The sequence below is a fragment of the Peromyscus maniculatus genome, chromosome 3 (assembly GCF_049852395.1).
Source record: "Peromyscus maniculatus bairdii isolate BWxNUB_F1_BW_parent chromosome 3, HU_Pman_BW_mat_3.1, whole genome shotgun sequence".
NCBI classification, from domain to species: Eukaryota; Metazoa; Chordata; class Mammalia; order Rodentia; family Cricetidae; genus Peromyscus; species Peromyscus maniculatus.
In genome coordinates this window covers 38,871,433-38,898,902 of record NC_134854.1, presented here as the reverse complement: position 1 = coordinate 38,898,902, position 27,470 = coordinate 38,871,433, and the positions used below count along the sequence as shown (strand labels likewise).

Below are 27,470 nucleotides of genomic sequence, written 5' to 3'. Positions count from 1 at the left end.
GTTGCTAAAAGCACTTGTTGCTCTTGTAGAGGACTTGGGTTCAGTTTCCATATGGTGACTTACAACCATACTCCAGTTCCAATGCCTTCTGACCTTGTACCCGTACATACATGCAGGCAAAGCACTCATACAAATAAATTTGAAAAAAAAAATTATATATTGTAAGTTTAGTCAAGTAAAATGTGGATGAAGATTAGTAAAATAATGTCAATGGGGGAAGAAATTTTTGTACACCCTTGCATTTTTGTTTTTATTAAAAAAATTATACATTTATGCTCAGTAAAAAATTCAAACAGTAGAAATGGGTACACACAGAAAATCCAATGTACCCACCTCCCAGTCCTATGCCCAGAAGTTTTACATATCCTTCTAGAAATGTTCTGTCCATGTATACATGTATTTCTCATTGTTAAAAAAAAAAATACACAGGACCATAATACATTGCTTTACAACATGCTTTTAAAAACATCCATTTCATGGGTGTATTTCGATATGAGTACAGTCAGACTCACTCAGGTCCATTGGTTTATCCAGCTACCTGTGGGTGCAAACTTGGATTGCTCTCCAATATTTTACACATCCTTATACATGGGGGTGAGTACTGAGAAAACATTTTCCCTGTAAATGGAAACAGTTTCACTGATCAGAAGTGAGGGAAGATTCTGACGATGAACAAAGACCTGCAGGCAGTAGGTGGGGTTGGCAAGGGTACTTGGGCTTGGGTATCGCTGAAGCACAGGGTCCTTGCTGTGGCAGTTCTAGTCTTCAACCCAGCACCTAAAGCCGCTTGATGAGCAACTGCGAACCATTTCTAGGAGTTAGGATTGTACAGAGAAAGGCCACTCATTCCATGTGAGGGAACTATTGAATATCTCCATAAATATCTCCAGCACAGTCTCCATATTCATTTGATACCAGTAAGATCATTCAAAATAACCCTAACTAAATGTTTGTCCCAGAAGTGAGTCACTTCTGAGTGTTTGACTGGAGTATTATTTGTAGACTTCACCTGCTGATCATACCTAATCCCCAAACCCCAAATCTGAACTACTCCAAAATCCAAAATTTTGCCAGGTGGTGATGCATGCCTTTAATCCCAGCACTCGGGAGGCAAAGGCTGGTAGATCTCTGTCAGTTCGAGGCCAGCCTGGTCTAGAGCAGGTTCTAGGACAGCCAAGGGTTATACAGAGAAACCCTGTCTCAAAAAAAAAAAAAAAAAAAATCCCAAATTTTAAAATTCATCTTGGAGTACAGCTGCTCGCCCTGAACTGTGTTAAAAACAAAATACGACTTTTATTAACTCCATCAGCTGAAACAATCCTTTTAAAGGAAGGTAGAAAATAAGTTCCTGTGTGCTGACTTGATTGCATTACTCTTAGAAAAAGTAGGAGCAACCCATCAGAATTTTGGCATTATTGCTAAAACCTTCTCTTTGACATCCACATCATGGTGATAAACCAGAGCTCTCATTTTCTGGGCACAGTCTTCTCCATACAACAGGGAGAACAATGACCCCTTAGCAAAGGGAGGCTGACTAGCTAGGCAGCCTTCTACTCGGAGGCAATTGTTTATATTCTGAAACAGTGTAAGCGCCCGAAGAAGAATCTCATTTGCTATTTGGCCATCATAAAGGGAAAGAAATGAAGAATCCACCTGAAAGAGGAAATACTGAGTGTCATTTTTGTATTTTAAAACATCGACTAGTTTACATTTAAAGGTCTGACCACAGGCAAGCTACCTAACTGCTAACTTAACCTGTGCAATTTTTATCCCCATGTTTGTTACAAATGAAAATGAGGTTTTGTTTGTTAGCTAACAAGTAAGATTTCTTTGGAACCCCAGAGTATAGACATTTAGAAAACCAACCATTTTAGGATCCATCCAGTTTTTGTAAGAACTCATCAATTCAATATTACCGTCCACACACAGCATGGGGAACATGGCTGAGGGGATGGTTCTATTTCTGCAGGCAGGGAATTCCAGTCCATCTCTGCACCACCCTGACTTGCTTCAGAACATGGGGACAGTTTTCAAGGATCTTGCTTATTTGTTACATGTTTGTGCCTCCTAAGTTCCATGAGAACAAACACTATGTACTTGCTGGTTCGGGCACTCTGCCCAGCATCAAGCACATACCGGTGACTCAACACTGCTGTTTCAGCAAAGGCTGAGGTCCACATGCGTAAAGCAAACCAAACTTAAAAATGTAATGACACTGTGCACTGCAAAAGGAGCAGAGATGGAAAGTTCACTTGATACAGAGAATTTTTAAAGGGGGTTTTAAAAAGTCAAATATGCTTGTTTCAGTAAACATAATTCATGCATACAAGGAATAATAATAAGCTAACACCTTAGTTCTGCTCTTCAGAGATAATCCCTGTCAATGTTTTTGGCAGGCCTTCCTAGATCTATTTGTCAAAATCTATGTCTGTGTGCATTTACAAACCAGGGAGGTGATGGACTTACTTGGGCACTCAGTAGTCCTTCTGTCATGGCTGGATTCTCCGACAAGTTCAAAAGCAGCTTCAAAACCTGAACCTGCGGGCGGAAGGCTGGGTTTACTGGATCAGCAAGCACGACCCTCTCCCTAGGATGCCGGCCTCTCCCTCCCCGCCACCGGTAAACTCCTGTTTGCACCTCCAGGCCTGGCTCCAGTTGTCTCTGTGAAGTCTCTGCTCAGCTCCTCTGACCCTCAGCACCACATTCAGAGCAGCTATGTATGTGCCGTGTATACTCACTTCTCTGTCTCAACTGCTGGAGACAGAAAAAACTCAGCAAATGTCTTCCAATACCGTAAGTCTGCTCTGTGTTGAATCACCTCTTTTCTCCCGTGTTTGTGCATGAGGAGGCCAGAGGCTGAGGTCAGTGGTTAGACAGTGGTTAGACTTGAACCCAGAACTCACCTATTGGGCTAGTCTACCAGCTTGTTCCAGGGGTCCCGTCTCATGCCCCCTGTGCTAGGATTACAGGCAGGCCACCCACCCAGCATTTACATGGGTACTGGGATCTGAACGCCTGATCTCATGCTCGCACAATGAACAATTTAACTATGGAACTGGTTATTCCCCCAGCTCTTAAGTCAATTTTATGAGTCCTGGTAAGGATACTCTGATCTTTGAACAACAGAAATCTCTCAAAGCTTAGTTTATTTCTCATGAAAGTTATCAAAATTCTGTAGGTTTGGTCACCACGACCAGATACTAGAATCCTTTCCTTCTAAAAGGTTATTATGAATCTTGGAGCTTATCTTCTAAAAATGTGAACAATGTTTAATGATCATTTAGATGGGAAGTGATATTAAAGTGATTTAATAGCTAATTAAAATGCTAGCATTCCTATTACTTATTTCTGAAAAATCAATAATTAAATAAGATGTCTTAAAAATGTTTAGACTTATTTTATGTGTTTATGTGTATAAACGTTTTTGCCTGTATGTATGTATATGTACCATGTGTGTGGCGCCTGCAGAGGTCAGAAGCGGGCATTGGAGCCTCAGGAGCTGGAGTTACCAATGGTTATGTGGGTGCTTGGAACCAAACCTGGGTCCTTTGCAAGAGCAACACATGCTCTTAAGTACTGAGTCATCTTTCCAGCCCCAGAATATCTCTTTGAAAAACACTAACCCACACTTCCCACAAGACAGTTGAAATTAAAATGAGAAGGAGGAGGGTACTAAAGCCAGGCCAAACAACAACAACAACAACAACAACAACAAACCCTCCACTTTTCACTAGATCCAGGGAGGAACCTGGATGTCCATTTTTATAACTGATTAAACCAGCAACAGATACTGACTTTAGAACTTAGAGGGGAGAGGGCGATGGGGATCAAACCTGGGTCTCCTGGGCTAGGCAAGCACTACCCTACCAAAGTCGACCTTAGCCCTAAACCATTTCCAAATACAGGACAACAAAGAAAAAGGAAGTTTCCACATCATTTTACAATTCCTTTGGTCACATGTCAACCTACTTATGAATTAAAGGTGATAAAACTTTGCTTAACCTCCTGTAGTTAGAAGGTTTTTCTGGTCCCACCAGGCCCAGCAGTCCCATGGCCCGCTTATAAAATAATCACTCAGAAGTTTATATTAATTAAACTGCTCAGCCATTAGCTCAGGCTTACAACTGACTAGATCTTACACTTAAACTCAGCCCATTTCTGTTAATCTGTATATTGCTACATGTTCTGTGGCTTTACCTATTGCCATTACATGCTGCTCCCTGGATGGCAGGTTGTCATCTCCTGACTCAGCCTTCTTCCTCTTCCCAGAATTCTCCTTGTCTGCTTCTCCCGCCTGTACTTTCTGCCTGGCTACTGGCCAATCACCTTTTTATTTATCAACCAATCAGAGCAACACATATTCACAGCATACAGAACATCCCACAGCAACCTCCTTTTTATCATCTTTTAAATTTTTGCAAGGTGTGGAGGTGCACACCTTTAGTCCCAGCACTCAGGAGGCAGAGGCAGGTGGATATGTGTGAGTTCCAGTCCACCTGGTCTACAGAGCGAGTTCTAGGACAGTCAGGGCTACACAGAGAAACCTGTCTCTAAAAGTTAAAAATTTGGAAATTAATACACGGTCATGATCAAATGTCAAACAATGCAGAAGAGAACAAGGAGAAGACAAAAGCGTATGCTAGCGGCCCGGCCTGCCCTAAAGTGGGGCTTATTTCACACAGGTGTTTCTTAAGAAAATGATGGACTGTTAAAGGTAAGAAAGCAAGAGTGACATCTGACCTTCTAGTGCACTCCCTGAGAGCTACTGTGAGATCTCAGCTGGCCTGATGCTGTTGGCAACACCAGTAACAGGTCTAAGGAATCAAGTGCCTGGCTGTAATGTCAATGAAGCTTGGAGCAGGGTAAGAGGAATAAAAGCTGTGCCATAGATTGCCTTGACCTATGAGATGAACCTGGGTGAACTTTGTGAAGGTCCACTCATTGGCAACCAGAAATAGTAAGAAACAGCTACTGAGTATGTGAAATGCGACCTTGCTGTCTTCCATAGGTTAAACACAGTTTCAAGTTCTTTTTCCTTTCTTGTTATGTGCACCACCTTGTGGTGATCCAGGACACTTAAATTGTTGGCTCTCTTTTGTCAATGCAGATAACAAACACTTTCTAGTATTTGGATTTGCTGTGAATCAGTGCAGCCACAGATCACAGGGTGCAGGGAGAGCACCACCACAGATCACTGCACTCAGGGAGAGCACCACCACAGATCACAGGGTGCAGGGAGAGCACCACCACAGATCACTGCACTCAGGGAGAGCACCACCACAGATCACAGGGTGCAGGGAGAGCACCACCACAGATCACAGGGTGCAGGGAGAGCACCACCACAGATCACTGCACTCAGGGAGAGCACCACCACAGATCACAGGGTGCAGGGAGAGCACCACCACAGATCACAGGGTGCAGGGAGAGCACCACCACAGATCACTGCACTCAGGGAGAGCACCACCACACACAGGGTGCAGGGAGAGCACCACCACAGATCACAGGGTGCAGGGAGCACCACCACAGATCACTGCGCTCAGGGAGCACCACCACAGATCACAGGGTGCAGGGAGAGCACCACCACAGATCACAGGGTGCAGGGAGAGCACCACCACAGATCACTGCGCTCAGGGAGAGCACCACCACACACAGGGTGCAGGGAGAGCACCACCACAGATCACAGGGTGCAGGGAGAGCACCACCACAGATCACTGCGCTCAGGGAGAGCACCACCACAGATCACAGGGTGCAGGGAGAGCACCACCACAGATCACTGCACTCAGGGAGCACCACCACAGATCACTGCGCTCAGGGAGAGCACCACCACAGATCTCAGGGTTCAGGGAAAGCACCGCCACAGACTAAATAAAATCTTTAATAGTCACTCTGCTGGACACTTCCTGAGGAAATACCTATCCATGACGGACACGTAAAAACGGATGACTATACAACAATGCACTTTTGAGTTAGAACTTTACACTCAGTTTTTATGGAGAAACAATGCCATAATGATGGCCAGGTTTCCATCAAAATTTTAGTTTTCTATCCTAGAAAAATTGTAGGCAATGCAATGGAAAAATACGACAAAACAATGTGAGTCATCTCTTAAAAAGTTGTAAATTTTATCAACCAGATCTGAGACATATATACAGGTCCAGAGAGATTTGCTTGGCTCTGAAGTAAGAGTTCCTCCTGGATTCTGGGTAAGGCAGCTGCAGAGACAGTCAAGGGCAAGGTTTTTCCTAGAGCAGTCACATTAAACACAGAGGGAGGCATCCTCCTGGGCCCCAGATGGCTGGAAGTCATCTTCCACTGGGCTGGAAATAACCAGCAGCTGTAGCAGTACTGCAGAAGGACGGCTTACACCTGTGTTTGATTCTGAATGTCTGAGTATGTCCTGGACCAGCCCCAGATAAGCTGGGCTATAGGAAATGTGGAAAACCCATATAAATACCTCAGAAGCACTGGACTACAGTGAAGTGATTGTACCCCGAGAACCCCAGAAGCACTGAAATAATGTCAGATACTTGGGGTATATCTTCACATTGATCCTTCCTAAATACTAATGCAGCCAAGTATAGTGGCACTAACCTATAAATCTGAGCACTTGGGAGGCTGAAACAGGAGAGTCAAGAGTTCAAGACTAGTCAAGGACACATAGTGAAACTGTCTCAACAAAATCCAGCTTGGGGCCAGCTAGATGGCTCAGTAGGAAGGGTCCTTGTAGTAAAGCCTTAGAACTAGAGTTCAAGTTCCCCAAATCCAGGTAAAGGTGAAGAAAAGAACTGACTTTACAAGGCTCTCCTCTGATCTCCAGGTGCACACTGTGACACACACCCTTCCTCCATCATACACACAAATCATAAATAAAAATTAAAAAAAAAATATCCAGCACAATCAAACACCCATGCATTTTGCTTTCAGTTGTCTGAGAGAACACACATCTACATGGTTAAAACAACCCTGATAAATAATAGACCCACCATTACAGCTAGTCAATCTACATTCTATCAATTGCTTTAAAAAGAATAGCAGGAAGACTTTAATACAGGAGATTCACTCGGACTTTCAGGTGTCTCCTGTGGTCCTATCTGCCGTCTTCACCTCTGCTGCCTCCTCCATTTGTACAACGGACAAAGGAAGCTTTCTGCATGATCCCCCTCACTGTTAACACCGCAAAACCGTGGAGTAGGAGGACTTCAACAAATAATGGCTGAACCAAAAAACCAAAACCAAAAACCAAACAAATGAACCATTTTGTTAAGAGAGTAATGGAGGGCTGGGGACATATTGCAGTAGTAGAGTGCACACCTGGGTTCCATTTTCAGCAGGATATAAAACCAGGGAAGGTGTGCACGCCTGTCATCCCAGCACTGAGAAGGTGAAGGCTGGATGAGAATCCAGGATCATCCTCTGCTGCACAGTGAGACCCCACCTAAAAACTCAATAAGGGCCATGAAGGGCTCAGCAGATAAGGCATCTGTGTAGGCTCCGGGACCTGAGTCCGAGCCCCAAATCCACTTAAAGGAGGAAAGAGAAAACCAATTCCACAGCTTCCCTCTGACTTCCACACATGCTTCATAACACACACACACACACACACACACACACACACACACACACAAATAAACAAACAAACAAATACATAAATAAATAAAACTTATAAAAAACCAAAACAGGGCTGGTGGGAGGCTCAGTGGGCAAAAGGCCTGCCACCAAGCCTGAAAACCAAAGCTCAGTCACTGGGACCCACATGTTGGAAGGAGAGATCTGACCCAGAGTATGTACACTGTGATGTGTGGGTTCCTCTTTCCCATAAGTGGAGTGATGATGATGATGACAGACTGTCACATGTGACATGAAAATGGAAAGGGACACTGGGAAGGAGGATAGAGGGCAGACAGGGTTAAGAAGGAGGGAAGTTGGGAAGGAAGAATGTGGTAGTTTGGATGTAATTGGCCCCCATAAACCCATAGGCACTATTAGGAGGTGTGTCACTGTGGGGCTGGCTTTGGGGTTTCTTATGCTCAGGATACTGCCCAGTGTCTCAGTTGACTTCCTGTTGCCTACAAGATGTAGGGCTCTCAGCTCCTCCAGCACCATGTCTGCCCATGTGCTGCCATGCTCCCTGCCATGATGATAATGGACTGAACCTCTGAAACTGTAAGCTGCCATCTCAGTTAAATGTTTTCCTTTATAAGAATTGCCATGGTCATGGTGTCTCTTCACAGTCTTAGAAAACCTAACTAAGACAGAACAGAAGTTGGTACCAGGGACTGGGTTACTGCTGTGATAGGCTGGACCATTTTTGTTTGGAGTAAAATGGACTTTGATACTTTTGGTTAGGAAAGCGGTGGAATGCTTTAAGCACTGCTTAATGGGCCACACTAGTAGGAGCATGGAAGACAGTGGTGCTGTGTGTGATTTGATGAACTGGGTGTATGGGTGGGAGGCTACCTCAAGAGGTGTAATATGTTGCCTGGAGATCATTCCTGTGATATTTTGGTGAAGAATGTGGCTGCTTTTTTTGCCACTTTCTGAAGAGTCTGCTGGAGGCAAAAGTAAAGAGATTTGGATTTGGCAGAGGAAATCTCAAAACAGCCTAGTATAGACTCTGTTGTGTGGTTATTAATGGTAACTCTGATGAAGATTTACAATGAAAAGAAGCAAGCTAAGCAAATGAAAGTACAAAAGGCACAAACTGAGAAAAGGGGCACCAGGAAGTGGAATAGAGTTAACTCCTGTGCTCAAGGAGAAAAAGGGATTAAGAAATAAAGGGAGTGGTGACCTCAGGGCAAGATCCCACCCAGCTGTTTCCAACTTGTGAAAAGGAACTAAAGAAAAACTTAGAGCCAGGTGTGGTGGCACACACTTTTAATCCCAGCACTGGGAAGGCAGAGGCTGGCGGATCTCTGAGTTTGAGGCCAGCCTGGTCTACAGAGCAAGCTTAGGTAAGTGAAGGACAGAAAGCTGGTGAAGATGTAATTGAACAAGGGGGCCATGTTCCAGCCCCAGTAAGCAGCAGAACTTGTAGCTTTGGCCAAGTGGTTCTGGACTTAAGGATAAAAGGGACTATAGAATTTGCCTGAGACTAAGGAAAGCCACTGAGGCCAGGCAGATGTCAGGGCATCCCTGAATGGAGGCCTAGAGAGGCCACTGTGTGAAGTTGTGAAGTTTAACCTGGATTGCCTTGGAGAATCCAAGATGTTAGGGATGCCAGAGCTGTGGGATACCTGCTGAGGAGAGCTGCTAACAGGGAGTGGAACCAGCTCAAAAGGAAGAATGTGTTACAGTCAACAAAGCTGAAAGGAGTTGGAGATCTGAAGAGCGTTTTGACATCAGACATTCAGATGCAGAGTTTGGGGTGTGCCCAGCTGGTTTTCCGTCCTGTTTTGGTCCAGTATTTCCTCATTATGCTCCCTTCCCTATGTTTTGGAATGGTAATGTATATCCTGTGCCATTATATGCTGGAAGTATGTGATCTGGTTTTTGATTTTGATTTTATAGGGCATTAGAGTTAAGAGATTGCATGAATCTCAAAAGAAGACTTTGAACTTTGTACTTTTCAACATTGTTGAGACTGTAATAGACTATGGGAACTTTTGGAGTTGGAATAATGCATTTTGTATTATGATACTAAAAGCTTATGGCAGTCAGGGGTGGAGTGTGGTAGTCTGAATGTAACTGCCTCCATAATCTCACAGGGAGTGGCACTATTAGGAGGGGTGGCTTTGTTGGAGTGGGTGTGGCCTTACTGGAGGAAGTGTGTCCCTGTGGGGGTGGGCTCTGAGGTTTCCTATGCTCAGGATACTGCCCAGTATCTGAGTCCACTTTCTGTTGCCTTCTGATCAAGATGTAGCAGCACCATGCTCCCTGCCAAGATGATAATGGACTGAGCCTCTGAAACTGTACACTACTACTCCAATTAAATGTTTTCCTTTATAAGAATTGCCGGGGGCTGGAGAGATGGCTCAGGGGGCTGGAGAGATGGCTCAGAGGTTAAGAGCACCGACTGCTCTTCCAGAGGTCCTGAGTTCAATTCCCAGCACCCACATGATGACTCACACCCATCTGTAATGAGATCTGGCATCCTCTCCTGTATACATAATAAATAAATCTTTAAAAAAAAAAAAAAAAAGAATTGCCATGGTCATGGTGTCTCTTCACAGTTTTAGTTAGAAACCCTAACTAAGACAAGGAGTAACAAAAACTATACATAAAAACGAAACAATGAAACCCATTACTTTGTATGCTAATTTTAAAAACTAGTCAATCCTAAGGTAAAAGCTGCAACTTATGGTCACTATTTCTGAGTCCCTTTACTCAGTGTTCCTATTTCTGGTTAAGGATGCTAGGGATCCCAGTAGAACATGGTTTACTGATGTCAGAAAATCAAATGACCACCCACCTGAGGTGAAGGTCACATGATCTACACACACTGATTCTGCAGTTAAGTGTCAGGAGATAAAAGTAATGTGCTTTCTTGGGCTTCTGAGTATTTTTCATAAACTTTGAGTGGACTATCTCTTTTACTTTTTGATACAGGGTTTCTTTATGTGGCCCTACAATTTGCTGTATAGATCAGGTTGGCCATGAACTCACACAGATCCACCTGCCTCTGACTCTCGAGTGCTGAGACATCACAGGGTTGAAATAGATGGTGTGGAATTTCAGTCTTTCTTTTTCCTCACTGGAACTTATTCTGTAGTCTAGGTAGAACTCTCCAAACTCTGCCTGCCTCTGCATCCCAGAGTGCTGAGATTAAAGCTGTGTGTTATCACACAGACTGCAAATTCAGTCTTACTCAGTTTGATGTAACAGCTCTCAACCTGCAACACTGACCACGGCACTCCTACCTTGGTGCTTCCATTTCCGATAAGTAACAGGTGGAGCAGGCCTGCGATGTAGCTGCTGAGCAGGTGCTGGTAGTCATTGGTGACGGTCATGTTTGTGAGCAGCCTCAGTCCAGCCAGCTGCACAGCGGAGTTCAAGGGATCCGCAAAGACATCCTCACAGACTCGCTGGACATACACCTGAAGGCAAAAAGAAAGACTGAGCAACCCAGACGTTTTAGAAATGTCTACTGAATGGCTGAGTAGACCTCAGGATGAACTGGTTCTTCAGAAAAGGGGACATTTATGTCTGCCCTCCAGCTCTGGTGACTATTTTAGTTGAGCTGCCTTTGTTTAATGACCTGGCATTGTGCTGAGAATCAAAAGCAAGCAAAGAAAAATTAAATTCAGCTCAAGATTGTTCTTACTTATGCAGATGCACGTATGAGAGTTTCCACATTACTGCTCCCTTTCACTGGTGAAATGCAATGAAGCACTGGTGGTACTAGGTATCATGCATGAGTTTCCAGACTGGAAAATTTATCACTCAATCTGAATGCCATCAAAAATTGCAAACTTGTAAGAAAATGTTCCTCATTTGAAGTTCTAAGAAATGATCAACTAACCACCCAACACCGCTTTATTAACATTTGTGAGAAACTCCAAATGTATCCACGCTGCCATAGATGTGGCAATGTAACAATAAGGAAGCAGAGATCAAGTTATAAGCTCTAAATTACACTTGTAAGCCAACTGTTTCTTTGGTCACAATTTCATTACATCTCCATCTTTTAAAACACTAACATCAACAACTCCCCTTGATGGTGAGGAGGGCTCCACAGGTGGGTGTCCTGGATATTTGAGGTGATGGTGAGGAGGGCTCTACAGGTGGGTGTTGTGGTGGTAATCTAATTGTACTGAATTATTATTTTGATTGTATGTTAATAAATAAAGTTGTCTGGGAGTCAGAGCTATTAGAGCCATAGCAAGAGTGTGGCGGTGGTGGCACACGCCTTTAATCCCATAGATATCTGTGTGTTCAGGGTCAGAGCTATTAGAGCCATAGCAAGAGTGTGGCGGTGGTGGCACACGCCTTTAATCCCATAAGATTTCTGTGTGTTCAGGGATACAGTCAGCATTGGAGACATATGCCTTTAAGACCTAGGGGGCTGTACATTCAGACAGTGACGAGGCAGTCATGTGTTTGGGTTTACAACCAATGAGAAGGCAGAACAACATACTATAAAAAAACGAACCGACAGGAAGTAGGTCTCTTTTCGCGAAGCTGGGACAGCAGGAGGAAGGGTGAGATTTTAGCTCTGAGCTCTGACTTCTCGGCTCTCTCTTTTACATTGTTTCTGTGTTTCTTATTTAATAAGACGGTTGGTTACATCTACATCTGGCGCCCAACGTGACAAGAATCCATTAAAAACTGCTTGGCTTGGCGGCAGGTCCGCTTTCCCGCAAGGGCGGCAGGCGGCCCGTGGCGGCGGCAGGCGGCGATCGGCTTCTTAGTCCGAGCAGCGGCTTCTTAGCCTGGGTCTAGTTCTGCTTGACCTCAGGCTGGACTATCGGTGAGCTGCTTGCTTAAATCCTGCTTGCTTAAAGCCGGTGCTACAAACAACTCAGACCTGCCCTGCCGAACAGGGCCCTGCCTGTAAAGCCAACGCACGTGGTCGGAACTTAAGGAAGTCAGACCCAAGCCTTGACTCGGCACAAGAGGGAACACGTGGCTGCATTTAAACTTTAGCCAGCTACGCTTTCTTGTTCTCTCTCTCTCTCTCTCTCTCTCTCTCTCTCTCTCTCTCTCTCTCTCTCTTTCTCTTTGGATTTACACCTGGGACACTAGGTGGCTGCTTTGAAAATCCCCTCGAATTTCTACTGTTCTATGCAGATTTGGTAAGTCATAATATATCAGATATTTTAAAGGAAACTATCTAAAAGAGAATTTTTTTCCACATTAAAAAACAAATGGGTTTTATGTGTACATTGGAAGAAAATTGGTTTTTGTTCGAAATTTTAGGCAGTCTGGCAATGGAACAACTATATAATATTAGTATTGGTGGAATTATGCACCTTATCACTATAATAATCCACATTTTAATATTTAAAAAGATAGTCAATTTAAGTGCCAGGATAACAGCTTTAGAATAACTTGTTAAACCTGTAAAAATTCAGACAGAAGAAATTAACAGTGAAGTTGTTTCAAGTCGGGATCATAAGGTTGCAGAAAGAAAGCCTGTTTTCACACAGTCACCCTTAATTTATCCTGTAACCGTACAGCAGATGCCTGATCAAATGGCTACACAAAATACTTGGGCTCCAATTGAAATGTTGGATTTAAAAAGGTTTAAGGAGGCAATAGTATCTTATGGCATGCATTCCCCATATGTAAAGCAAATGTTAAACTCTTGGTCAACATATAATAGGATAGTACCACAGGACTGGCGGGACCTTGCACAAGCTGTTCTGGAACCCAGCCAGAGAATTCAATTTCTGACTTGGTTTAAGGAGGAGGCTAAAAACATAGAAAAACAATGGAGGGATAAAGGAATACAAGTTTGCCAGGATCAGCTTATGGGCGAAGGCCAATATGCTTCAGCACAAACACAATGTTTATATGATGTCCAAACCCTAATTTTATGTCGAACGGCAGCCTTGAATGCATGGGACAGAGTTGAGGAACCAGGAAAAAAATCTGAGTCATTTACAAAGGTGATGCAAGGCCCAAAAGAGTCTTTTACAGATTTTTTTACAAAGACTGGCTTCAGCAGTAAAGAGAATGGTCTCGGATTCAGAAGCTAGTAAGGCAATAATTGAATCTTTGGCCTTTGAGAATGTGAATGCAGCATGCAAAAGAATAATCAGGCCATTAAGGGCAAGATCTGCACCTATGGAAGATTGGATTAGAGAAACAATTAATGTTGAAGCTGATGAGCATGATGATACATGGGTAGGAGAAGTAATTTCAAAAGGTTTGAGGAGTGTTAGATGTTTTGGATGTGGAAAGCAAGGACATTTGAAAAGGGACTGTAGACAGGTCATTCCCAGAAACAATGTTTCTTCAAGGAACAATGGCAACAGAATGCCCCTTCCTTCTGGAGTATGCAGAAGGTGTGGTAAGGGAAAACACTGGACCAACGAATGTAGATCAACAAAGGACAGACAGGGTAATCCTTTGCCTCAGTCTTCGGGAAACTCCCAGAGGGGCCTCAGGCAGGCCCCCAGTGCAAATCCAGTTCAAACCTTTCCTGCAGCCATAGAGGAAATGCCTGCTCTGGAGAGCGATTAAATAACCAAATGCCTATTGGAATAAATCATGCTGGTCAGGATGATGAAACAGAGAGAATAGAAAATTCAGGAGAAAACATAAAGAAAAATTTTTGGCAAACTTCTATTAATGAACAAAGACCAAAATTAACAATAAAAATAAATGGTGTTTTGTTGTCTGGTCTGGTAGACACAGATGCGGACGTTACCATAATTGCACCAGAATTTTGGCATCCAACTTGGCCTCTTCAGGAGGTAAACGTTCAACTGTTAGGAATTGGGACATTATCTCAGGTGAAACAGAGTGCAAGATGGCTCGAATGTATAGGTCCAGAAGGACAGAGAGGAAAATTAAAACCATATGTGGCTAACATAACTATGAACCTGTGGGGTCGAGACTTGTTGCAACAATGGAATACTCAGATTAACATCCCTCCAATCTCAGAAACAAATCATAAACTAGCACATGTTACTGAGAGAAATATTAGAAGATATTGTTCTAATGAGTGGTCACCAGCCATCCATATTATACAAGAACAGGGCACAATAACTGATGATCTTCCAAAGACACCAACAGCTCTACCTTTAAAATGGTTAACAGACAAGCCTGTATGGGTCCAGCAATGGCCTTTAACAACAGAGAAACTCCAGGCTTTAGAAGAGCTGGTAGAAGAACAGTTAAATGCTCAGCATATTGAAGAATCAACCAGCCCTTGGAATTCTCCTGTATTTGTTATTAAAAAGAAATCTGGTAAATGGAGAATGGTAACAGACCTTAGGGCAATTAACAAAGTAATTCAGCCAATGGGTTCTCTACAATCTGGGATGCCTTTGCCTACTCTGTTACCAAAAGGATGGCCTCTCATAGTTATTGATTTAAAAGACTGTTTCTTTTCAATACCCTTACAAGAAAAAGACAGAGAAAGATTTGCTTTTACAGTGCCTACTTATAATAATTCTCAACCGGTTAAAAGATTTCAATGGAGGGTCCTCCCACAGGGAATGTTGAATAGCCCAACTCTGTGCCAATATTTTGTACAGCAACCATTGGAAGTGATACGTAAAAAATTTCCTAAATCTATAATTTATCATTATATGGATGATATTTTACTAGCTGACTCAAATGCAGATACTTTAGAAATAATATTTGAAGAAGTAAAGAAAATTTTGCCTTGCTGGGGATTACAAATTGCTCCTGAAAAGATACAAAGAGGAGATTCTATTAATTATTTAGGATATAAAATAGAGCTACAAAAAATTAGACCCCAAAAGGTGCAAATTCGGAGAGATAGACTACAGACTCTTAATGACTTTCAAAGATTATTTGGAGATATTTCTCATCTACGAACTATTGTTGGGGTAAAAAATGATGAACTGACTAATTTGTTCAAAACCTTAGAAGGTGACAAGGACTTAAATAGTCCAAGAGAATTATCACCTGAAGCTGAGAAAGAATTAGCCTTGGTAGAAAAGAAAGTGCATGAAGGATACGTGAATCGTACTGATCCAAAGCTGGATTGCATTTTGGTTATTTTACCTTCTAGGCGTTCTCCTACTGGAATATTAATGCAGAGGGAAGATATTATATTGGAATGGATATTTTTACCAAATAAACCAAATAAAAAATTAAAAACTTATGTGGAAAAAATCTCTGACTTGATTTACAAAGGAAAACTGAGACTTCGTCAATTAGCAGGCATAGACCCAGCAGAAATTGTCGTACCATTAACTAAGGAGGACATTGAAAAATTATGGACAGAAAGTGAACCTTGGCAAAGAGTTTGCAGTAATTTTTTGGGAGAAATTAACAGCAAATATCCCAAAAGCAATAGAATTGATCTTATAAAGAGAGCTGATTGGATCTTGCCTCGAATTGTACGGCAAAAACCCATATCTGGAGTTCGTACATTTTATACAGATGCCAACAAAGAAGGAAAGGCAGGTTACAAATCAGAAAATTTAAGTAAAGTGGTTCAAAGTCCGTATAATTCAGTTCAAAAATCAGAATTGTATGCTATTCTGTTGGTATTAATGGATTTTTCAGAACCTCTCAACATAGTAACTGACTCTCAGTATGCTGAAAGAGTGGTGTTACATATTGAGACTGCAGAATTTATCCCTGATGCTTCAGAATTAACTTCACTATTTATTCAATTACAAGATACAATCAGGAAAAGGAATCATCCTTTATATATAACTCACATTCGATCCCATACTGGTCTGCCAGGCCCTCTAGCACAAGGCAATGATGAGATTGATAAATTATTGATAGGAAATGTGCTGGAGGCCTCAGAATTTCATAAAAAACATCACGTCAATAGTAAAGGTTTAAAAAAGGATTTTTCCATAACCTGGCAACAAGCCAAAGAAATAGTAAAGAAATGTCCTACTTGTTCCTTCTACAATCAAACGCCATTACCAGCAGGATGTAACCCAAAGGGTACTCAGAGAAATGAAATCTGGCAGATGGACGTGTTTCACTTTGCAGAATTTGGAAAATTGAAATATGTACACCACACTATCGATACTTATTCAGGATTTCAATGGGCAACTGCTTTGAGTTCTGAAAAAGCTGATTCTGTAATCACTCATTTGCTAGAAGTTATGGCCATCATGGGTATACCTGCACAAATCAAAACTGACAATGCTCCATCATATGTCTCTGTTAAAATGAAACAGTTTTTTGCTTATTACAATATAAAGCATATTACAGGCATACCACATAATCCTACAGGTCAAGCAGTTATAGAAAGATCAAACAGAACTCTAAAGGATATGCTAAATAAACAGAAATGGGTAACAAAAACCCCCAGAAATAGACTGCATAATGCTCTTCTAACTTTGAATTTTCTGAATGCCAATGAGAAAGGAACAACAGCTGCAGAGAGACATTGGATAATAGAAAAAACTACAGAATTAAATCAGCCTATATACTTTAAGGATGTGCTGACCTCAGAATGGAAACCAGGGTATGTATTACATTGGGGACGAGGTTTTGCTTTTGTTTCTACAGGAGAAGATAAGCTGTGGGTACCGTCAAAATTGATAAAGGTTCGATTTGAACAAGAGAGACCTCTTAATTGAGGAGGTGATAGTTCATTAACCAGCATGAACATCCAATTTAAACTAACTTGTATCAATAACACATGCCTTTTCATTTAATCAGATAATAACTTGTCAAAAGGAAACATCCCCAAAATTAGTCTTGGGGAAAGGTTTTTGTTTTTGTCTTTTAGGAGAATGAAGGTTAAGGAATCTGAAGAACACTGGACAAATGAGACAACTGAAGAAAAGGGACAAATCATCTATCCCAAGAAACAGAGTGAAACGGTGTATGGGTATATATTATCTAAAAAATTTTATGTCTTCCTAAATTTTTGTTTCTGATTTTCTCTAAAGATTTAACACTATTGGTTTTCTAATAGTCCCAGTTCAATTAAAATTTAAAGCTGACTTTGGAGTTGGAGAATGGCTCTCTCCTTCTTTAAACTCAAGCATGTTGTTAAAAGGAAAATGCAAACTCACTGTATCATGCCAGAATAAGAGCCATCTTCTGCTATGGTACAGGACAAAAGCAAAATTAATTAAGGGACTATTCTATTACTAATCTCAACTCTTTGATTCTATTCTGATTCTTTAAACTTTTCTCAAAGTATAAATTTTATATCAAAATTTACAAGATTAATATATATATACATTTTAAACTTTGTTAAGATATGTATGGTCACATAGAGTACTAACTAATTCTAGAAAAAAGGCTAGCTGCATATATATGTTTTTGTGTTCGAGTCTCTTATCAGTTTTCTGCAGGAAATCATGGCCAGGCCTAACATCAACTGAAGTCTCCAGAAAGAAGATGGGGCCCCACAACAACAACAATTCCACTTGGACAATAATAATATCATTAAGCTGACAAACATCATCCATAGATCAGCTTTGAACTACAAGGTGCTCAGAGCAATTTTGAGATGACTAGCTGAGATGATCCAGTCTCAAAGACTACTTGAATAAGGACTTGAGATAAACCCTGAACTTTGGCATTATACACAGACTGGATAATGAAGGATATAGTTACCTCTCCTAGAATTTGACAATTAACCTAAAATTTTTCTTTCAGGATAAAGAAAACTTCGCCCATACCCAGCAGGAAGCAATTTTAAGAATACGACGCCCACATTCCCAAAGAGGTGGTGTGGGGCGGGTGGTTTTTTAGTCTTTTTAATGGGTTTTGGGTCTGGGATAATTTTCAGTGTTTAGGGGGGTTGGTTACAAGTTATTGTCAAGGGTTAGGAAAAAGGCTAAGCAAAGGAGATTAGATTTAAGGTTCTTGTTTAAAAAAAAAAAAAAGAAAGAAAAAGAAAAAGAAAGAAAGAAAAGAAAAAGACAATTACTAATTTTAAATACTTTACATTGGATTGGATTGTTTTATATTGTATACAAATTTGAAATTGATATTGTTAGAAAATGCTATATGTATATTTCTAATTGTATTTATACCATTCATTTAACAATGTAATGCAAATTTCTGATCCTTGAATGTTATTATTATCAACTATTAGGATATAAAGAAATGAAAGTTAGTAGTTAGACATTACAATAGAACTTGTAGTCATATTAGATATGTTTTAAAAATTGAGCAGAGATGTTTTAGACAGGTCATCTTCAAACCCTTCAGAGATCTACAGAATATGGCATTTACAATGTTTTAATAACTTAGAAAATTTTTCTTTTTTGAGACATGTCGGCTCCTGGCAGTACCAATCTACTTTAGAGAAAATATGGGCATTGAAGAAACTGCATATGGAGTCAACTTTCATTCTGGCAAAAGTTAGCCACTGGACAACAAAGTATCCTCGAATCAACAGGACAAAATGGACAGACAGATCACGAAACAAGGGACTACTGATTCTTGCCAAAACAAGTGTGGTTATGGCTTTATCAAAAGGCATCTTCTGAGGCCAGGACAATATGGCCCCATCCCTGAAGTGGCCTTCGCATCCGGAAAAGGTACGGTGCCCTTTTCTTCGAAGGCAGCTTAACAGGCAGAGGGCCGATGGATTCTGTTGTACAATGGAACAGCAGCTGAAAGCTCATGCCTCTCAAAAGTAGACTGGCATTTAATAGAGGGATGTGGAGAAGAAGGGGATGCTGAGATGAAGCCATATATACACAGCCAAGAAGAATGGACAGCTGAATTAAAAAACTGTCAACAATTTCCAGAATTTAAAATCCTGAATCATGACAGGACACTAGTGGAATTCAGGTGTTTCTGGTACGTGGACTGCTCTCACCCAATGTGAGGTTGAACTGTTGACCTTGTGTACATCCTACTTCACAAATGAGTCTGTCAGATACACTAAGCCTATAGGCTGAAGATGATGCCCCAACACTGCGGAGAAAACTCAGGTGACTGCCCAGGCAGCTGGCTGTTTCTGTCAACTCACAAAAATTTTTTGTTGCTTGCATGCACTTCCTGTTTTTATTTTTGTTAGCTAATATTATTTCCTTCTTGGGTCTCTGAGGGAGTTGAAGATTAGTTAGTTATGGTTGAAGATTAGTTAGTTATAGTTGAAAATTAATTAGGATAGAAAGTGCATTAGATACATCTTGGATTTACCAAAATAGGATAGATAATGGAATTATTTTCTCTGATTTGTCAAATACCTGTCTAGGTATTTATTACTTGTATATATTGTATATAGTTATTGTACTTTTGTATATAGTTTTTCTTTTGTTAGTTATAACCTTTTGCTTTTTTTCTTTTTATTAAAATAGAAAAGGGGAAATGTGGTGGTAATCTAATTGTACTGAATTATTATTTTGATTGTATGTTAATAAATAAAGTTGTCTGGGAGTCAGAGCTATTAGAGCCATAGCAAGAGTGTGGCGGTGGTGGCACACGCCTTTAATCCCATAGATATCTGTGTGTTCAGGGTCAGAGCTATTAGAGCCATAGCAAGAGTGTGGCGGTGGTGGCACACGCCTTTAATCCCATAAGATTTCTGTGTGTTCAGGGATACAGTCAGCATTGGAGACATATGCCTTTAAGACCTAGGGGGCTGTACATTCAGACAGTGACGAGGCAGTCATGTGTTTGGGTTTACAACCAATGAGAAGGCAGAACAACATACTATAAAAAAACGAACCGACAGGAAGTAGGTCTCTTTTCGCGAAGCTGGGACAGCAGGAGGAAGGGTGAGATTTTAGCTCTGAGCTCTGACTTCTCGGCTCTCTCTTTTACATTGTTTCTGTGTTTCTTATTTAATAAGACGGTTGGTTACATCTACAGGGTGTCCTGGATATCTGAGGATGACAGAACAGTTTAAAACACTGTGCTGCACCCACTTGGTTTTTGAGTTTATTGAGTCTTTCCACAGGCCTGTGTTCCTGGATGCTGAGTCTTTCTGCAGGTGTGTGTTCCTGGATGCTGAGTCTTTCCGCAGGCCTGTGTTCTTGGATGCTGAGTCTGCAGGCCTGTGTTCCTGGATGCTGAGTCTTTCTGCAGGCCTGTGTTCCTGGATGCTGAGTCTGCAGGCCTGTGTTCCTGGATGCTGAGTCTTTCCGCAGGTGTGTGTTCCTGGATGCTGAGTCTTTCTGCAGGTGTGTGTTCCTGGATGCTGAGTCTTTCTGCAGGCGTGTGTTCCTGGATGCTGAATCTTTCCGCAGGTGTGTGTTCTTGGATGCTGAGTCTGCAGGCCTGTGTTCCTGGATGCTGAGTCTTTCCGCAGGCCTGTGTTCTTGGATGCTGAGTCTTTCCGCAGGCGTGTGTTCCTGGATGCTGAGTCTTTCCGCAGGTGTGTGTTCTTGGATGCTGAGTCTTTCCGCAGGCCTGTGTTCTTGGATGCTGAGTCTGCAGGCCTGTGTTCCTGGATGCTGAGTCTTTCTGCAGGCCTGTGTTCCTGGATGCTGAGTCTGCAGGCCTGTGTTCCTGGATGCTGAGTCTTTCCGCAGGCCTGTGTTCCTGGATGCTGAGTCTTTCTGTAGGTGTGTGTTCCTGGATGCTGAGTCTTTCTGTAGGTGTGTGTTCCTGGATGCTGAGTCTTTCCGCAGGTGTGTGTTCCTGGATGCTGAGTCTTTCTGCAGGTGTGTGTTCCTGGATGCTGAGTCTTTCTGTAGGTGTGTGTTCTTGGATGCTGAGTCTTTCCGCAGGCCTGTGTTCCTGGATGCTGAGTCTTTCCGCAGGCCTGTGTTCCTGGATGCTGAGTCTTTCCGCAGGCCTGTGTTCTTGGATGCTGAGTCTGCAGGCCTGTGTTCCTGGATGCTGAGTCTTTCTGCAGGCCTGTGTTCCTGGATGCTGAGTCTGCAGGCCTGTGTTCCTGGATGCTGAGTCTTTCCGCAGGCCTGTGTTCCTGGATGCTGAGTCTTTCTGTAGGTGTGTGTTCCTGGATGCTGAGTCTTTCCGCAGGTGTGTGTTCCTGGATGCTGAATCTTTCCGCAGGCCTGTGTTCTTGGATGCTGAGTCTTTCCGCAGGCGTGTGTTCCTGGATGCTGAGTCTTTCTGCAGGCGTGTGTTCCTGGATGCTGAGTCTTTCTGCAGGCCTGTGTTCCTGGATGCTGAGTCTTTCTGCAGGCCTGTGTTCCTGGATGCTGGCTTTGTTCTTTGAGCATTCCTGAATTAAACTGAAACCCAACTAGAAAAGCCTAGGGGATAGCTCTGCTTTAGTTTCTTTCTTTAAAGGTAATGGTTGGCTATAAAGTTATAAGGGACACCCTCTTACGTTCCATTACTCACCTTTAATCACTTGTTTTGAAATGACAACCCGATGCATTTTTATTTCAGACAACTCACCTTTATCTTGATTTGATTTTCAACATTCACACTCAGGTTATTTAGTGCATTTAAAGCTTTCTCTTTAATACTGTGGTTCAGAGAGTTGATTTTGTTTCCAACAATTGGGATACCACCCAACTCACGAATAATGGCCTAAGAGAGGGGAAAAAATGGACTGTAACTTCAATATGCAGCCATTTAACTGAATTCTGTACATCTAAAAATGCAACTAAAATTAATCACTTTAGAGAAATGCTATTCTCATAAACAAACCTTCCTGTTAGAAAATTTTATTACTTAAAACAATTGTATTTATGTGAGTGTCTGTGTATCTATGTGCCTGCAGAGGGCGACCTCAGCTGTCATTCATCAAAATGCCATTCACTTTTTTTTTTTTTTTTAGACAGTTCTTTCATTGGCTGGGACTCAACAAGTGTGGAGATGTAATATTCTGAAATATATTCTAAGACTGGAATTTAATGCTGGACCTCATAGCCAAAGTTAATAATAAATCTTGAAGTCACTTAAGATTGCTAGCCTACCATGTACTCAAACTGTTTTACCTGCCTTTAAGAGAATAACGTAACTATTAACCTTGCCTTGGATTTCCAAAGCAATTAACTTTTTCAACCTAAACTAATGTACAGTGACAATTTTAAGTAACAAACTCTTTCTTGCCCCTGAACCAGAATAATGCATGTGTATCATTATTGCTGAAAGCAGCAAATACAGAAGTTGAAACTAACTATGGATATTGGTTAAAAACAATGTTTATTATCTGGGTCAGTTGGGATCAGCTGGGGCCAGTAATTTAATCCCTTGTAAAACTATTAAAGATTTCTTTAAAGTGTCCCATCCTTCCCCACATGATGTTTTCTATGCTGTCTGTGGAGGTCTGAATAAAAATGGTCCCTACAGGCTCCTAAGGAGTGGCACTATTAGGAGGTGTGGCCTTGCTGGAGGAAGCATGTCACTGGGAGTGGGCTTTCAGGTTTCAGATGCTCAAGCCAGGCCCAGTGTGACTCCCTTCCTGCTCCCTAATCCAGATGCAGAATTCTCAGCCACCCTCCAGCACATCTGCCTATATGCTGACATGCATCTCACCATGACAATAATGGACTAAACCTCTGAACTGTAAGCCGGCCCCAGTTAAATGTTTTCTTTTTAAGAGCTGCTGTGGTCATGGTGTCTCTTCAAGCAATAGAACCCTGACTGAAACACCGTTCAATAAACAGTGAAGCCCTTTGTAGGCACAGCCAGTTACATCACTCGCAGACAGACATACACCAGGCAGACACACAGACAGGCACAGATTCAGACTCAACATACAGACAGAGGACAAAAGACACGGGGAGCAAGGAGTGCAGTGGACTCACTCTCGGTTAAATGACTTCAAGGGGAAGTGCTTTTATTTCCTCAATGTGACACAAACGTATTACTGGTGACCCGGAGTTCATCACTAATGTGTACAATCAGTGCAACCAAGTAGACCTGGCTGGCCGGCCAGGGAGCCTCAGTGATCAGCTTTCTGTCCCCGCTTGCTAGTGCTGGGATTACAAGTGTGTGCTACACCTGCTTTGGCTGTTTTAGTTTGAGTTCTGAGGACTGAATGTAGGTCCTCAGGCTTGTAAGGTGAACCACTTTGCCTACTGAGCTTCTCCTCGGCCTTAATTTTCTATTTATTTATTTTCATTATTTACTTACTTTACTTTACATGCGTGGGGGGGGGGAGATGAACATATTTATGTATGTGGAGGCATGTTCCTAAGTGTGAGCCAGAGGTCAACCTTGAGTATTGTTTCTCAGTAGCTGTCTTATTTTTTGAGACAGGGTCGCTCATTAGGATCAGAGCTTGGTGATTAGGCTACATTTAGGCCAATGAGCCCCAGGGACTCCCTGCCTCCTCAGTGCTGGGATTATAAGTGCATGGTACCATGCCTGGTTTTCATGTGGACCCACTTTTACCCATTCATCTATCTCTCTTTGTTTTAGCTGACAGACGCTATATATATAGTTTACGTTTTGATACATGCACACATTGCATAACCACCTTAAATGCATATATTTCCTCAAACATGTATTACTTTTTAATGGCAAAACATTCAAAATTCTTTTTTTTAGCTCAAAATAAATCTGTATTGGTGTCAATGTTAACAAGAAGCATTGTTGGGAAAAAAAACCCAAAATTGTTTTTCCTTGTTCTCTGTGGGGGAAGGGAGAAAGAAGCATTCACATTGAACTCTTCAGTCTTAGCCATTCACGCTGATTTGGTGGTTATCGCTGGCCGAGGGACCACCTACATCAGGACCATGCCAGCAAGGTCAGCTACCCAATGAAAACACATACTTAAATGTTAGGTGCTTTTTCTATTTTATGGAAGCTCTGCCTTTTTGATGAATAGGAACTAGTACAAATGTGATGCTAGTATCCAGCTTCTCAGACAGTACTTCCTGTGTCATTATTTGGCTGTGATTTTCTGATACAAAAAAAACAAATAATGTTGTGAGCATAAGTACATATGAGGATACAGAGACTCTGAGAGTTAAGTGCCTAGAATCATAACTACTACTGTGTGTAAAAAGAGGAGGCTTACTTGATTAGCTGAGAAGGCTGCATTATTACCCAGAGTGACCAAGGCTTTTTCAACAATTATAGGATCATTGGTTGACTCCAGCAGGTATAGAAGTTTTTCAAGTTGTTCAGCATTTAAGATCTCATCATAGGAACGATCGGTTAAGTCTTCTGCATAAGAGGAAAGCCATTGAAAGGTCATTAAAAGTCATCAGTGAAGTGTTTTGTTTTGTTTTTTTCTGGTTTTTCGAGACAGGGTTTCTCTGTGTAGTTTTGGAGCCTGTCCTGGATCTCACTCTGTAGCCCAGCCTGGCCTCAAACTCACAGCGATCCACCTGCCTCTGCCTCCCGAGTGCTGGGATTAAAGGTGTGTGCCACCACCACCTGGCATAAGTGTTTTGTTTTTTAAAGTCTGGGGACAATTTTCATCATGTTTGAGAGAAAGCAAAAGGCAAGCAAGGTGTAAATGCTGGCATCTGTGGGCAAGAGGAAGATGAAGAAAGAAGGTCACAGCTTCAAGAACACATGCCGCTTCAGCAGTGGAGGCTGGCACATGGAAGAAGAAGGAAAGTACTGAAGAGTGAGGAAGTAAGTGTGTGGGAAAGCATGCTTAGGCTTTTGGTCAGAGTCAAAAAGATGAAGAAAAGGGAAAGGGAGCAGCAAGCCTCTTCTGAGTGGGCAGCCCAAACTTCCAAGGTTCTGTAGATGGCTGCCTGGCATTGCTTGTCTGAAGCACTTTACATGGTTTACATCATTTGATTCTCAGGTATTCCTAGGAAAAAGATACTATTATTACTCTGAATTTATATAGGAAACAAAGGTTCATAGCCATCAAGTATCAGCCAGTGGTCCCATAATCTATGTCTATTAGTAAGGAAGTGCATGTAAATAACAGGGACCCCTGATGTAGACAGCATTTTGTCTCCTACTTTAACATTAGGTATACAGATCTGATGGGACATCTGCCTAAAGAGCAACGATGATAGGTCTGTGCCAAGTAGATAAGGGAGGGACTCATTACCCTTTTAAGAGTCCATCAGGCAGGAGGCCTATGGAAATACCACAATCATGTTTTCAGTGTGCCACTGTGTAGTTTATCTACATAGAGGCTTCCTGCTTGATATTCTCCTAGTTTTAGAAGTTATTATAAATGAAATCTTTTCAATTAAATTTATACTGAAAACTTGCACATAGTGCTTAGATATAAGAAAGTACTAAGTATATCTGTGTTGTGTTCCATTTTACCGATGGAACCCCCCCTTCTAGTGTTCAGCTAATTCTCTGGCACTTTTGTGACTCAAAATAAGTCATTTACAAATCAGAATTTCTTTTTCTATAATTTTGCTTATGATTTTTCCTGTCAAGATGCCTGGGACTCCAGGACAATGCTAAATAGTTGTGATAGCACGTCTCTTAGTCTTGAACTTAGTAAAGATGAAACTAATGTTTTAATATTAAATACCTTTAATTAAAGCATCTTTGTGTTTGTTTTTGATGAGTATTATCCATCAATTTAACAACATTTCCTTCTATTCCTAATGTTGCAAGTTATCAGAAATACTATTTTAATGACTTTTATACATTACTATGTTGTTTAAAAAATATATTAGTGCAATAAATAACATATACTCCTATGATTTCTTCTTATATGTCCATCTGGCCTCAGTATATCATTTCCTCAACTCTCTGATAGATTTTCTTTATTCATGATTGAGGGAGATTTGTACTATGTTTGTCAAGTTGGTTCTGGTCCCCTTAGGTAAGTGCAAATTTTGAAAAGTAAATGCCAAAGTTGTACAACCCGAAAATACTTTTCTACCTGCCTATAAAGGTGCTTTATTTTCTCTTTAGGGGAAGGCAATAATTATCTATATTGCCTTTACTCTCACCTCTAACTGCCTGAACTCTCAGTGAATTTGAGATGAACTATGTGTAGAAAATGGTATTGTCAAGTCTTCTTATTTTAAGGACAAGCTACTATTTATTTTGCATATGCCCAGCTACACAGAGGTGAGAATTCTATCTTTGGAATAAAATTAGCCAATTACATGTAATGGTGTCAGTAAAATGTTTTAATGATTACTCAATAAAAAAATTACGTTTCTCTACCTCTGAGGAAGGCAGGGTTTTGGTGGGCAGATTTTATTTCAAATTGTTTGCCCAACAGTTTTCACGACCTAAACGATCCCTTTATGTGCAGCAAATTGTTGGACCTCTCAATGTCCCAATCACCATAGGACTGAACCTACAAGCCTTGTCTGCCAGAAGGGAGTACCTCCTGTAGGCTGAGGTTATTTCCAACACACACCCCGAATGGTGTGGATGCTATGGAGGGCTTCAAGGCCCTGGACAGGTCCCGTGAAGTGCTGGCAGAATTGCACCTTAGGGATCTCTTCTTCACACAGCTACGTGCAAGTTTCAACCTGGGCTCAAGGACCTGCACTAACTGTCTCGCCGTCAGGGGCATCTCTTTGGTAACACAAAGGCCCAGGACAAACTTTACAGTGACAGGTTATCTACAATGGCGTGGAGAAACCTTAGTTCTCGGCTGTGAAGCCTGAGGAAGCAACAGAAAACTTCGGGCAATGTTTTCAGCCCTTATTTTAAACAAAGAAGCGGGGGCAGGGAAGCGGCTCAGGACCCACCCAAGGCAACCTAGGCTTCCCGACTCGTCTACCTCCAGCCTCCCTCCACGCCCTGCCCCATGTCCTCCCACTAAGACCTAGTTTTACTGCGACAACAGGGAGTCGCGAGTGCTTAGGGCACCTCCGGCCCAGCCCAGCCCGGGGTGGCCCTGGAGCCCCGAACCTGTCCACCTGGCCCATCGCCTCACCTGCGGACCGCGAGGGGCGCAGCCGGCGCCCGCCTCGCCGCGGGCCCCGAGTCAGCCGGTAGATGCAGTAGCAGGCGCCGGCGCCGAGGACCAGCCCCGCCGCCACCCAGCCCACGTCCCGCGCGCCGCCCATGCCGCTGCCGCAGGGAGCCGGGAAGCCAGGAGCACACGCAGGTGCAGCAGGGCCAGAACC

The 27,470-nt window shown here is 42.2% G+C and overlaps 3 protein-coding genes across 5 annotated transcripts in view; 1 reads left to right on the top strand and 2 right to left on the bottom strand.

Annotated features, from left to right (window-relative positions):
• Positions 1 to 223: 223 nt before the first annotated feature.
• Positions 224 to 27,412, bottom strand: Armc10 (armadillo repeat containing 10). The gene is made up of 6 exons (XM_042272895.2): positions 27,278 to 27,412; positions 24,467 to 24,615; positions 21,892 to 22,026; positions 10,857 to 11,033; positions 2,467 to 2,538; positions 224 to 1,653 (listed from the first exon to the last, which is right to left on the bottom strand). Exons 1-6 carry the CDS (start codon positions 27,408 to 27,410, stop codon positions 1,399 to 1,401), a joined length of 921 nt encoding a protein of 306 aa, XP_042128829.2. The 5' UTR covers positions 27,411 to 27,412; the 3' UTR covers positions 224 to 1,398.
• On the bottom strand, positions 11,452 to 21,858 carry LOC143272119 (uncharacterized). Its single transcript, XM_076565977.1, has 2 exons — positions 20,411 to 21,858; positions 11,452 to 11,696 (listed from the first exon to the last, which is right to left on the bottom strand). The coding sequence occupies exons 1-2, from the start codon at positions 21,708 to 21,710 to the stop codon at positions 11,638 to 11,640; spliced, it is 1,359 nt and encodes a 452-aa protein (XP_076422092.1). The 5' UTR covers positions 21,711 to 21,858; the 3' UTR covers positions 11,452 to 11,637.
• The window catches only part of Fbxl13 (F-box and leucine rich repeat protein 13), a 214,800-nt gene continuing 214,650 nt past the window's right edge, over positions 27,321 to 27,470 (top strand). For 2 of the 3 annotated variants that reach the window (XM_076565963.1, XM_076565961.1), the window contains exon 1: positions 27,326 to 27,451. The gene's annotated coding sequence lies outside the window, so the exon portion shown is untranslated. Of the gene's footprint in view, positions 27,452 to 27,470 lie in introns of all 3 variants that reach the window. The other variant, XM_076565962.1, reaches the window with a different exon arrangement.